The following is a 13,664-nucleotide window of genomic DNA, read 5'->3' as shown; positions in this document are numbered from 1 at the left end:
ACGCACAGAACGAGTATGGGGTGCACAATAAACTACCACGCACAGGACGAGTATGGGGCGCACAATAAACTACCACGCACAGAACGAGTATAGGGTGCACAATAAACTACCACGCACAGGACGAGTATAGGGTGCACAATAAACTACCACGCACAGGACGAGTATGGGGTGCACAATAAACTACCACGCACAGGACGAGTATGGGGTGCACAATAAACTACCACGCACAGGACGAGTATGGGGTGCACAATAAACTACCACGCACAGGACGAGTATGGGGTGCACAATAAACTACCACGCACAGGACGAGTATAGGGTGCACAATAAACTACCACGCACAGGACGAGTATGGGGTGCACAATAAACTACCACGCACAGGACGAGTATGGGGTGCACAATAAACTACCACGCACAGGACGAGTATGGGGTGCACAATAAACTACCACGCACAGGACGAGTATGGGGTGCACAATAAACTACCACGCACAGGACGAGTATGGGGTGCACAATAAACTACCACGCACAGGACGAGTATGGGGTGCACAATAAACTACCACGCACAGGACGAGTATGGGGTGCACAATAAACTACCACGCACAGGACGAGTATGGGGTGCACAATAAACTACCACGCACAGGACGAGTATGGGGCGCACAATAAACTACCACGCACAGAACGAGTATAGGGTGCACAATAAACTACCACTCACAGGACGAGTATAGGGTGCACAATAAACTACCACTCACAGGACGAGTATGGGGCGCACAATAAACTACCACGCACAGAACGAGTATAGGGTGCACAATAAACTACCACGCACAGAACGAGTATAGGGTGCACAATAAACTACCACGCACAGGACGAGTATGGGGCGCACAATAAACTACCACGCACAGAACGAGTATAGGGTGCACAATAAACTACCACTCACAGGACGAGTATGGGGTGCACAATAAACTACCACGCACAGAACGAGTATAGGGTGCACAATAAACTACCACTCACAGGACGAGTATGGGGTGCACAATAAACTACCACGCACAGAACGAGTATAGGGTGCACAATAAACTACCACTCACAGGACGAGTATGGGGTGCACAATATAAAATAAAGTGAAACTTGAAACATTGAAGGAAAAAGTTATACCGAAAATCCGTTTATGAACTCGTAGATAAACAGTATTTACAACTTCCTGATGAAGCCGCGATAGTGGTGACGCCTGACCTCACGCAGGATTGTGCCGCAATTTGGGTTTGACCTTTGACCCGTGAGGTCAAAGGTGCTGCCGTTACACCGTGTGGGAGTTACTGCAAGGCTTCCTATTGTCTCAACAGCGAGGGATGGTCGCCGTTTAACGGTCTGTTGGTATTGCCTCTCCATTGAGGGTTGGCTGTATGCCCCGCTTCCAGGGCTGACTGGGGAGGGTCTCCCACGCATGGTAATACCGTTCCCGCGCCGCTAGGGGTCACTGTGCGCTGGTGCTGACAAGGGCCGCCAATCTCACCTTCAGGAACGTTGAAGGGCGACCCATGTCTCACCAGGCACTGGGTGCCAGCCCTCAGGGACCCCCGTTAATCGTGGGGGGAGGGGAATCCAAGTTCCAAGTAGCACGGGCTATGGTGAGCCGCATAACTTACCTGGTACAGGAGCAGGAGTAGCGACATGTTGACGCTGCCTTTTACGGGCTATTCATGCCCGTGCCAGTGGCTTAATCTTTATGAGTCAGACGCTGCCTTGGACTAGAGCGCCCCGGCCTCCATAGGTTAGGAGGGGCTTCTGTAGGTTTATACACTTGTGGTTGGGCAAAACCACTACAGATTCGACGCTTCTTGTGAACTTAACGGGACGAGACTTGTCAAGTGATGAGAGTACCAGTAAGAGAGGGACGAGTGTGGGTGTACTCATCTAGTTGTGCTTGCGGGGGTTGAGCTTCGTCTCTTTGGTCCCCGCCTCTCAACTGTCAATCAACTGGTGTACAGGTTCCTGAGTCTATTAGGCTCTATCGTATCTACATTTGAAACTGTGTATGTATTCTGCCTCCACCATATTACTTCCTAATGTATTCCGTTTGTTAACCATTCAGACACTGAAAAAGTTCTTTCTAATGTCTCAATGGCTTATCTCGGTACTCAATTTTCTCGCCTGTGTCTCCTAATGCGTGTGCCCCTTGTGTTAAATAAATTGCTTTTATCTACCCTATTAATTCCTCTGATAATCTTGTATGTGGTGATCGTCTCCCCCACTAACTCTTCTTTCTTTTAGCGTCGTGAGGTTTAGCTCCAGTAGTCTCTCCTCGTAGCTCATACCCCTCAGCTCGGGGTACTAGTCTGAAGGCATACCTCTGAACCTTCTCCAATTTAGTTTTGTGCTTGAGATACGAACTCTATGCTGGAGCTGCATACCCTAGGATTGGTCTAACATATGTTTTATACAAGGTTCTTAATGATTCCTTACACAAGTCGTTTTTATGTTGGCCAACCTGACATATGCCGCTGATGATATCCTCTTCATATAGGCTTCAGGGACAGGTCTGACGTGATATCAACCCCCAGGTCTTTCTCACTCCGATTCTTGAAGAATTTCTTGTCCCAAATGGTACCTTGTATCTGGCCTCCTGCTCCCTACACCTATTTTCATTACTTTACATTTGATCGGGTTAAACTCTAACAGCCATTTGTTGGAACATTCCTTCAGTTTGTCCAGTTCATCTGTGTGTGTGTGTGTACCAGTAGGCTGAAGGTGGTATGCGAGTACGGAGCAGTAACAGCTGCAGGGGGACTTAAGGAGCTGTATAACCACAGCATCTTCTGTGGGCCACTGATGGTTGGGTTGTAGTGTTGACACCGGCCAATTGTCAGTGCTTCATTTCCTGTGGTTGAGCGTGGATCACAGAGGGGCGTGGGTGGCGGGACCAGGATGCTGGTGAAGGCAGCAGGCGTGGGTCAGGAGCCTGTGGAAGGCAGAGAGGGCGTGGGTCAGGAGCCTGTGGAAGGCAGAGAGGGCGTGGGTCAGGAGCCTGTGGAAGGCAGAGAGGGCGTGGGTCAGGAGCCTGTGGAAGGCAGAGAGGGCGTGGGTCAGGAGCCTGTGGAAGGCAGAGAGGGCGTGGGTCAGGAGCCTGTGGAAGGCAGAGAGGGCGTGGGTCAGGAGCCTGTGGAAGGCAGAGAGGGCGTGGGTCAGGAGCCTGTGGAAGGCAGAGAGGGCGTGGGTCAGGAGCCTGTGGAAGGCAGAGAGGGCGTGGGTCAGGAGCCTGTGGAAGGCAGAGAGGGCGTGGGTCAGGAGCCTGTGGAAGGCAGAGAGGGCGTGGGTCAGGAGCCTGTGGAAGGCAGAGAGGGCGTGGGTCAGGAGCCTGTGGAAGGCAGAGAGGGCGTGGGTCAGGAGCCTGTGGAAGGCAGAGAGGGCGTGGGTCAGGAGCCTGTGGAAGGCAGAGAGGGCGTGGGTCAGGAGCCTGTGGAAGGCAGAGAGGGCGAGGGTCAGGAGCCTGTGGAAGGCAGAGAGGGCGTGGGTCAGGAGGCTGTGGAAGACAGAGAGGGCGTGGGTGGTGGCGTCGGGAGACTGGGGCAGGGGGGGGGGGAGCAGAAGGGCGTGGGTGGCGCCAAGACGGCTGGGAAGGACAGGGACAGTAGTGGAGGCTGGGGAATGTACGAACAAATGTGACATCTTACATTGTGCTTTTTATTGTATTGCGGGATCGAACCCGGGATCACATTACTCCTGTAGACGTATTAATTTGTAGCCCAATGTTCACATTGTTGTGAATATTAGGATGATGAGTGGCAAAGTATACATGGTGTATAATTAATACAATATATAATAAGACTAAATAGTTCATCCCATGATAGTACTTATATCAACTGTTTGGTTAAAGTACCAATGTGTACTGTTCACGTGTTGTGTTACTGAATTAGCACAAATGCATCTAGAACATCGGAAAAGTAACTGAAGAGCCTAACCTGACCTGTCCTGGCAATCCTAGGCCTAATACATGTATGTGCTTCAATAGACCTACTTAAGCTAGGGGGGTTTTGTCTTTTTCTGCGACTCTATAAAATTAATATACAAAATGTAAACTGCTTTTTTTCGGAGAGGGTGACCCAACAGTCCGTACTGGTGCGTCCACCCAAGTTACTGTAAGTACTGTCATTTTAGGAGGATTGGCTGAAATATTCCCACGTGTGAAGACATGTTTACATTCGGCAGATTACAGTGTGTGTGTCAACAGAGATAAGCTTATCATTCTTTATTTTATGTCACACTGTTTTGTTTTCGTCCCATTATCAAAACAAGAACTTCAGGAGGTGGGGGGTTGGTCTGACTTCGTGGAGAGGGTTACTTGTGTTGGCCTGACTTCGTGGAGAGGGTTACTTGAGTTGACCTGACTTCGAGGAGGAGGGAAGGGGTTGGGGGATACTTGTGTGTGGATGTAGAAGAGCCCAGCGTGACATGGATGTGAGCCAACATCCGCACAGATGTGCCTGGGAGATGACGGGACGGGAAGATGCTTGTACTTCCAGGATGTGTCTCCACCACGCTAATGTTGCTCTCCCACCTCTCCTCCCTCTCTCTCTTGTTATCTGCTTTCTCTCTCTCTGTATTGTGTCTGTTAATTATCTCGCTGGTCTTTGAGGTGCGAGTTGTCTTGTGTCTTTCTCTTGTCACTTGTGGCTCACACACCTTGAGGTTACCTTGAGGTGCTTCCGGGCTTAGCGTCCCCGCGGCCCGGTCGTCGACCAGGCCTCCTGGAGCCTGGTCAGTCTGGTCAAGCAGATCACGTTGGAACGTGCCCAGCGTTTCTCTTGAAGGGATCCACCGCTGTTCCCGCCACAGTTCTTGTATTTGTTGGCGGGAGATGGACGCGTGTGGGCCCGCCGTGTTAATGGGCGTCATTTTTCACATTTTTCTCAATTATATTTCCGTTCGTTTGAATAGGAGCTGCCTCGTATGGGCCAATAGGAGCTGCCTCCTATTTACCAATAGGTCTAATGCAGTTTGGTATATTGTTATGTACTGTTGAGGTGTGCTAAGACTGTAGTTTCTCCTGCAGGCGGTGGAGGAGCGGCTGAAGGAGCAGGAGGCAGCGGCGGCTGAGAGGGCTCGTCTGGAGGAGATCCTGACCCTGTGTGCTGAGTACGAGCGTCAGCACCAGGCTGGCACCCCGTCCCCTCGGCCCCACCTCTCACCCCACTACACCCTCACCCAGAACAGGTGAGTCAGTACCCAACACCCCCTCCCCTAAGCCGCACCCCCCCCCCCCACTACACCTTCATCTACTCATGGTGAGTGAGAACCCAGCACTGGGAGAGTATTATCCCCCTGCACTTAAGGTTATTATTACATATAACAGTAATAACCTTGGGTTGTGAAGTCTGCAAGCTCCAAACTTTCATAGATTTACAGACTAAGCCGCTATGGTCAAGGGAAGATCTACATGCTTCGTCAGTGGTCACGAAAATGCCCCCTTCGAATCCTGGTAGGAGTTGGCCTCCACGGGCCTTCTTCATCTGGGGGTATTCCAGAGGTCAGTACCGGTGCAGAGGCACGGGCGAGGACCTCGACACAGCCCGGCCCTTTGTCTAATAGGTCGCATTGTTAACGGACTCGACCGATCCGTTAACAATGGTTCCTATTAGTAACAAATATAGCACCGTAATATTGACGGTTTAAACGGTGGCAGATTGAGAGAGCGGGATGGATGGTGCAGCTGGCCGCCTCCTTGAGGTTACCTTGAGATGATTTCGGGGCTCCGCGGCCCGGTCGTCGACCAGGCTGCTGGGCGCGACTCTGGGTGGCGTGAGTGGTCCCCCCCCCCCATCACCAGGTGGGTGATGTCCCTCCCCATCACCAGGTGGATGATGTCACCCCATCACCAGGTGGGTGATGTCCCTCCTCCCCATCACCAGGCTGATAAACAGCAGGTGTTTACCAAGCATCCTCATGAACGCTGAAGAATGCCGGCGAGTTTTGTCCCATATATATAGACAGCCAGTTGACAATCCTCGGTGCCCTAGTTTACAGACAGGTGACAACCTCCACGCCACGGCCGCGCCTCTTGCTCTCTCTAAGAAATTATTTGTGTGTAGATTTGTGACTCTGTTGGTGGTGAAAATAAGGTCTATGGTGTTCTCTTTGATGCTAATTGTAGAACCAAATACTTAAACACCTCCCGTGATAGGGATGTGACAGCTTCAGCTGCCTTGTTCAGTAGATTAGGATTTAAGATGCACTCCACAACAGCCTGGGGGGTTTCAATACTTCATCACTTGATCCAAGGGACGGAAATGTTCCTAGCATATGAGGAGGGTGAAGGGGGGGGCACCAGTGGATACTTTAGTGACACTGTGGTAGAGGTAAATGGCAGGAGTTACACCCAAGGCTTCTCAAATGGCAGCTTCTCAAATGGCAACACAATGAGTGCCGGACCAACCGGGCTGTGGTGGGTATGTGGGCCTGCGGGCCGCTCCAAGCAACAGCCTGGTGGACCAAACTCTCACAAGTCAAGCCTGGCCTCGGGCCGGGCTTGGGGAGTAGAAGAACTCCCAGAACCCCATCAACCAGGTAAGGTTTCTCCAAGACATGGTCGTAAGATGGGAGTATGACTTTATTACTAATGCTTCGCATTCTTGATGCATCGTTGTTGGAGGTTGTGTCCAGCCTGCCCTCAGGGGAGGTTGTGTCCAGCCTGCCCTCAGGGGAGGTTGTGTCCAGCCTGCCCTCAGGGGAGGTTGTGTCCAGCCTGCCCTCAGGGGAGGTTGTGTCCAGCCTGCCCTCAGGGGAGGTTGTGTCCAGCCTGCCCTCAGGGGAGGTTGTGTCCAGCCTGCCCTCAGGGGAGGTTGTGTCCAGCCTGCCCTCAGGGGAGGTTGTGTCCAGCCTTATATATTTAAGTTTAAGTGCAGTTTTATCCCTTCCTCTTTAATTTACTTGCGTTACGTTGTCGTGACGCTGAACCCCGGTTCATTCCGAACACAGCGATTACACAACACATAACACCTTGCCTCAGCAACCGTTACTACCACCGTGTACTCCTACACACACCAGACCCTTGAGGCGTACCACTAGGTTTGTACTGGAACACATTGAATGAACATACGGAAGGTATTTAAAGGCCGTCGGGTTTTGTCATTTAATTACAAAGAATAGACTCTGACAAATAATAATATATTAACATACTCTATTAGGTCAATACACTTCCAATACCCATAGACCACTTGACCTCCGCGGTCACCACACACACTCGTAACTTCCGCCTAAGTCCCTAATACGGAATGATTACTACAACGCTCCACCCCCGGTTAGTCTTACATTCAATACTCACATACTGCAGACTTAACTTGGTCACTAAGATCACAACAGGCTCTCGCATAGCTGTCTGCTACACTTCGCTGCTGCCACAACCGGAGACCTCGGAGGACTTGCTAGTTTCCACTTCCACAACCAGACTGACTCCAGTCAGCCATCTACCTCAACCATTTCACCCCACCTCTCAAGGAAGGTATAATCCGATTAACCTTATCCCTAGAGAGGTAATCTTGTTCCTAGAAGCCTGACGAAGAATAATTCCTCTTTCCAGGAATTAATCATTTGGCTAAACAGCTTCGGTCTTAATCCATTGACCTTTCTTAGATATGTGATCCATAGTCTGTCTACTTACATGTACTTTCAATCATCATTCGTTAAGTGTTGTAGTAATGATCCTCTAGCTAATAATTCCTACTAACTTGTGGATTACAACACCACTCCCCTCCTTAAACACGCATATGTCCCCATATGCATCATTGCAATGGTTCCATTAGTGCAAGGACCTGGAGGATGCACCCACCATATGTGTACAACTAAAAAATCATCCAATAAGTTCATCATACACACAATGAAATAAATTAAAATTTTCCCCGACATGACTCACAACACTTCTCCAACATATACATTATATTCACATCATAGCACAGGTAAAATAGTCTGTAATAATTTTTCCCATCTCCAACAATGCACATATACCTAAACTGCTGACATATAATTACATACAAACATAACCATAAAATTACATGGACCAGAATGCTGGCACTTAAACAGAAATGACACTAGTCATTAATATATACACAACACATATATATCTAAGGTTCTTCATCCTTAGTAATTATAATTTAACATCTTGCCCTGTACTGTTGACATAAGGGCTTGCAATGATTACACAATGTTTCACTGGCCTCCTCCACAATTTGCAGCATCACTTCTCTTGTCTTCGTGTCCCATGGTTGCTAGGTCATAGATCCTCCATGACCCAGACAAAACCCAGGCTGTCCAGCCTGGTGAATGTTGTCAATGTCCCATCGTTGCTCTGAGCTAACGTGATCCTGGCCTCCAGAGCAACGGAGATTCCTACCCCAGGGTCATGTTCCCTTGTGTCTGTGCTGACGTCTCGTTCCAGGGCACCAATCCCAGAACGCTGTAGATCCCTCACAGCTCTCTGGTCTAGGCCCATCCGCCCAGAGTGTGTCCACCTGTATTCACACCTTCCCGACCGCTGTACCTGCAAAATATTCCCTCGGAGCCCCCTGGCTCAATCCCATTATCACATAACCCCCTCGGCTCCTTACTCTCTCCACGTATATAGCCTGAGCGCAGCTGCAAAACCATTGCAGCTGGCCCTTATCCCTGCTTTGATGTCAGGGGGCGAATTTCGCCTATAACGTCACGTTGGCTTCACTTCCTCCCCCTTTTTTTCTCTAGAATAACTGAGTGTAGCCTCATGGCTTCCCTTCTACTCTACCTGAAGCTCTGTGACATGATCCCGGGGGACCTTCTCAAGCCTAACACTCAGTAATGGTGCCGATGAGGTAATATACAGTATATACATACACATACATTATCACAATAAATACTTCATTAAAATAATTTCACAACTAATGTCACTAAAGCATCATACTGCCACTGGCTCGCTTCTAGCGAGATTCCTGTAACAACTTAATTAATGAGAAATTAGTATATCTACTTGGCTCGCTCACTGCAACCACCAACACCTGAAATTTTGAAATTCTACATTATAATCTTATCCATAAGACTTACCCACTCCGACATAATTAATAATGAAAATTTTAATGAGAATAATGAATTTTTATTAGTCTTTTATGAGTTTTGCTAGATATATCGACGTGGCTCGCCTACTGCAGCCACCAACTCCTGCAATTATCCACATTTCATCTTATCCATAAGACTTACCCACTCCGACACACCATTACCTCTGGTCATCCCAACCACTGATGACCTCAATATAACGCCACACATCCCCACAACCACTTCCTGCGTCCTAACGCACCGACCTTGCTACGCCAATACTCACCTTACCGACCACTACCTGGCGCCCCTGCGCCACCATATACTCCACAACACCACACTCCATACCAGGCGTCCAAACGCCACTACACTACACCACCCAATGGCGTCCCCAACGCCCTCAACACAACACACGGTGTCCCCAACGCCCTCAACACAACACACGGTGTCCCCAACGCCCTCAACACAACACACGGCGTCTCCAACGCCATCAACACAACACACGGCGTCCCCAACGCCCTCAACACAACACACGGCGTCCCCAACGCCATCAACACAACACACGGCGTTCCCAACGCCCTCAACACAACACACGGCGTCCCCAACGCCATCAACACAACACACGGCGTCCCCAACGCCCTCAACACAACACACGGCGTCCCCAACGCCATCAACACAACACACGGCGTCCCCAACGCCCTCAACACAACACATGGCGTCCCCAACGCCCTCAACACAACACACGGCGTCCCCAACGCCATCAACACAACACACGGCGTCCCCAACGCCCTCAACACAACACACGGCGTCCCCAACGCCATCAACACAACACACGGCGTCCCCAACGCCATCAACACAACACACGGCGTCCCCAACGCCCTCAACACAACACACGGCGTCCCCAACGCCCTCAACACAACATACGGCGTCCCCCAACACCATTACCACCACAGGCATATGCCTTGCGCCAGAGCGCATCAAAACACCGCGAGACGTCACCACCAATAACACCACCAATAAGTAACCAGACGCCACACACACTCCCTTTTCTCTCGTAATCCATTAATTACCTGACCCACAGTCGTCAGGTATAATATCTTGTGTAGTGGCCACCCGCTACCACCTGCGTTAACAGACTTCAACGCTAATGTCTACAATACACCCGGTGTTACAACAATCAGTTATGCTACACCTTGGCGCTACAATGCCAACAATGTCATGCACTATACTACATCCATAATATCAACAGTCAAAACATGCACATTACACTACAGTAAAACTAGTCATTACGCTGGCGTCTAATACGCCACTACACATGCATTACACTACACACCCCGGCGTACAAACGCCAATACACAACCATGCACTACACCCGGCGCCACACACCCCCACCAACGGGACATGCTCCCCGTGTCCCACGCTAACACTCTCCATAATGCTACCTGCACCCACAAAAAAATCTCCCTGGCCCTCTCCAGGGTACAGCAGACGGCGAACCCCAGACGTCAAATTACGCGTCGCTCGCTATGCCAAGGCGTCCATAATTCACTGCGCCTATTTTCTGTATCTACACCTGACAACGCCGGAACTCGCACAGTACTTTAGGTAATATTTCATTATCCTTTAAATATTCGATTTACACGTTACATGAAATTTAATTAACTTTAAATTACGTAGTTTACACGATTAATTTCACCTTAGCAACGGTTTCTCACTATTTCCGCCTTACCAACGATATAAAACAAGCTCCAAGGTGCGGCTCGCTTGGCCCACCCATCGCTTGGCCCGCACATGGCCGCACATGGCCCACGCTGGCCCACATTCACCCGCGCTAGTTTACCTCGCCACACTGTATAATCCGCACTACGAACACTGTATAATCCGCACTACGAACACAGTATAATCCGCACTACGAACACTGTATAATCCGCACTACGAACACTGCACTTGTTTTGGATCCCGATGCTTCAGTGGTCCAGACTTGCCTCTTAGCCGTCTCTCGTTGCGGGAATCTGGAAAGAAAGAAATAAACCCCACATGTGCCCCACAATTACCTAGTCCCTTTAATTAACTAACTCCTCTGCCCTGGTCTCACCTGACCCTTCTTTCCTCCGTCTAGTAACCCCCATTCTCACCACAACCCGACATCTACCATTTCCCGAACATTCCCTCACCAACTAAACCAGAACCACACTTCCTTCATCTCGCACAGTGTTCCAAACCTGTTTGCGCTGCCACCAAATATGTCGTGACGCTGAACCCCGGTTCATTCCGAACACAGCGATTACACAACACATAACACCTTGCCTCAGCAACCGTTACTACCACCGTGTACTCCTACACACACCAGACCCTTGAGAAACCACTAGGTTTGTACTGGAACACATTGAATGAACATACGGAAGGTATTTAAAGGCCGTCGGGTTTTGTCATTTAATTACAAAGAATAGACTCTGACAAATAATAATATATTAACATACTCTATTAGGTCAATACACTTCCAATACCCATAGACCACTTGACCTCCGCGGTCACCACACACACTCGTAACTTCCGCCTAAGTCCCTAATACGGAATGATTACTACAACGCTCCACCCCCGGTTAGTCTTACATTCAATACTCACATACTGCAGACTTAACTTGGTCACTAAGATCACAACAGGCTCTCGCATAGCTGTCTGCTACACTTCGCTGCTGCCACAACCGGAGACCTCGGAGGACTTGCTAGTTCCACTTCCACAACCAGACTGACTCCAGTCAGCCATCTACCTCAACCATTTCACCCCACCTCTCAAGGAAGGTATAATCCGATTAACCTTATCCCTAGAGAGGTAATCTTGTTCCTAGAAGCCTGACGAAGAATAATTCCTCTTTCCAGGAATTAATCATTTGGCTAAACAGCTTCGGTCTTAATCCATTGACCTTTCTTAGATATGTGATCCATAGTCTGTCTACTTACATGTACTTTCAATCATCATTCGTTAAGTGTTGTAGTAATGATCCTCTAGCTAATAATTCCTACTAACTTGTGGATTACAACAACGGAACGCACCCCTTGAAAGCCACTACTAGCTTGGGGCCGGATACCCAAACTCTACTAACATCAGAGAAAGAACCCAGTTGCGACCCAATAGGGCCGTAACATAATTGGCATCCCCAGCGGATCCGACCCCTTGTCAAGTATGTTTGACGGGTGGTGAAGTGGCGCAATCCCTGTAAATAATTCCCCCTGTGTGTAACTATTAGGATGTTATACGTCCTGTGCGGTGCTTGGAGTGATTCAGTGCAATATTGTAGAGTGCGGTGCTCGCTGTGATTAAGTGCAATATTGTGTAGTGCGGTGCCCGGTGTAATTACATGTAATATTGGCAAGTGCGGTATAAGGTGCGATAAAGTGCAATATTGACGTAGAACAGTGCTCGGTGCGTTAAGTGCTAAAGTGAAAGCGGTGTGTTAAGTGCTAGTGCTCCATCTCAGTGACAATGGCGGAAAAAGCGACCATCGATGATCTGGACGATGTTCAGGCCTTTCTGAACAGGAAGGACTGTCTTGCCAGATTAAAATATCTGGGGAAACAAGAACTCGTCTTAGTGCCTACCTGGAGATCAAGACACGTGCCAGTGATTCCCGTGTGGAGATCTTGTCCAAGGTTAACCGGCATTTGAAAGCCGAAGAGAAAGAGGAAAGTGAGGCACAAGGTACAAAAGCAAGTGAGGAAGTAGCTTCCACTGAAAAGGAAGATAAGGGCAGTGACATTGACAGTGATGCAGGTGAGCTGAATATTAGCCTACTTACAGTATGGTGACAGTTTTGTGTGTTGGGGATGGTGGTGTGTGATGGTGACGGTGGAGTTTGATGGTGACGGTGGTGTGTGGTGCTGACAGTGGTGTGTGGAGGTGACGGTGGTGTATAATGGTGACATTGGTGTGTGGTGGTGACGGTGGTGTGTGGTGGTGACGGTGATGTATAATAGTGACGGTGGTGTGTGATGGTGACAATGGTGTGTGTGGTGGTGACGTTGGTGTGTGGTAGTGATGGTGGTGTGTGATGGTGAATGTGGGGTTTGGTTTTGACAGTGGTGTGTGGTGGTGACGGTGATGTGTGGTTGTGGCCGCTGTGTAGTGGTTGCTGTTGTGTGGTGGTGGTGACGGTGGGGTGTGGTGGTGGTCTGTGGTGGTGCTGACGGTGGTGTGTGGTGGTGTCGGTAGTGTGTGTTGGTGACGGTGGTGTGTGGTGGTGTCGGTGGTGTGTGATGGTGACGATTGTGTGTGATGGTGAAGATAGTGTGTGATGGAGACGATAGTGTGTGATGGTGACGATAGTGTGTGATGGTGACGGTGGTGTTTGATGGTGATGACGGTGGTGGTGACGATGGTGTGTGGTGGTGACTTTGGTGTGTGGTGGTGACGGTGGTGTATAATGGTGACAGCGGTGTGTGGTGGTGACGGTAGTGTGTGGTGGTGACGGTGGTGTGTGGTGGTGACGGTGGTGTATAATGGTGACGGTTTTGTGTGTTGGTGATGGTAGTGTGTGATGGTGACTGTGGAGTTTGATGGTGACGGTGGTGTGTGGTGGTGTCGGTGGTGTGTGGTGGTGTCGGTGGTGTGTGGTGGTGTCG

At 49.7% G+C, this 13,664-nt stretch overlaps 1 protein-coding gene across 1 annotated transcript in view; it reads left to right on the top strand.

Annotated features, from left to right (window-relative positions):
- The window catches only part of LOC138359175 (pleckstrin homology-like domain family B member 1), a 98,516-nt gene extending 93,292 nt beyond the window's left edge, over window positions 1-5,224 (top strand). The window contains exon 8 of the mRNA XM_069318115.1: window positions 5,042-5,224. Coding sequence (XP_069174216.1) covers window positions 5,042-5,206 — 165 coding nt within the window. The 3' untranslated portion in view covers window positions 5,207-5,224. The remainder of the gene's footprint in view (window positions 1-5,041) is intronic.
- The last annotated feature ends 8,440 nt before the right edge of the window (window positions 5,225-13,664 follow it).

Source organism: Procambarus clarkii, chromosome 89, assembly GCF_040958095.1.
Source record: "Procambarus clarkii isolate CNS0578487 chromosome 89, FALCON_Pclarkii_2.0, whole genome shotgun sequence".
Lineage (NCBI taxonomy): Eukaryota > Metazoa > Arthropoda > Malacostraca > Decapoda > Cambaridae > Procambarus > Procambarus clarkii.
This window is presented reverse-complemented; position numbering and strand designations above follow the sequence as displayed.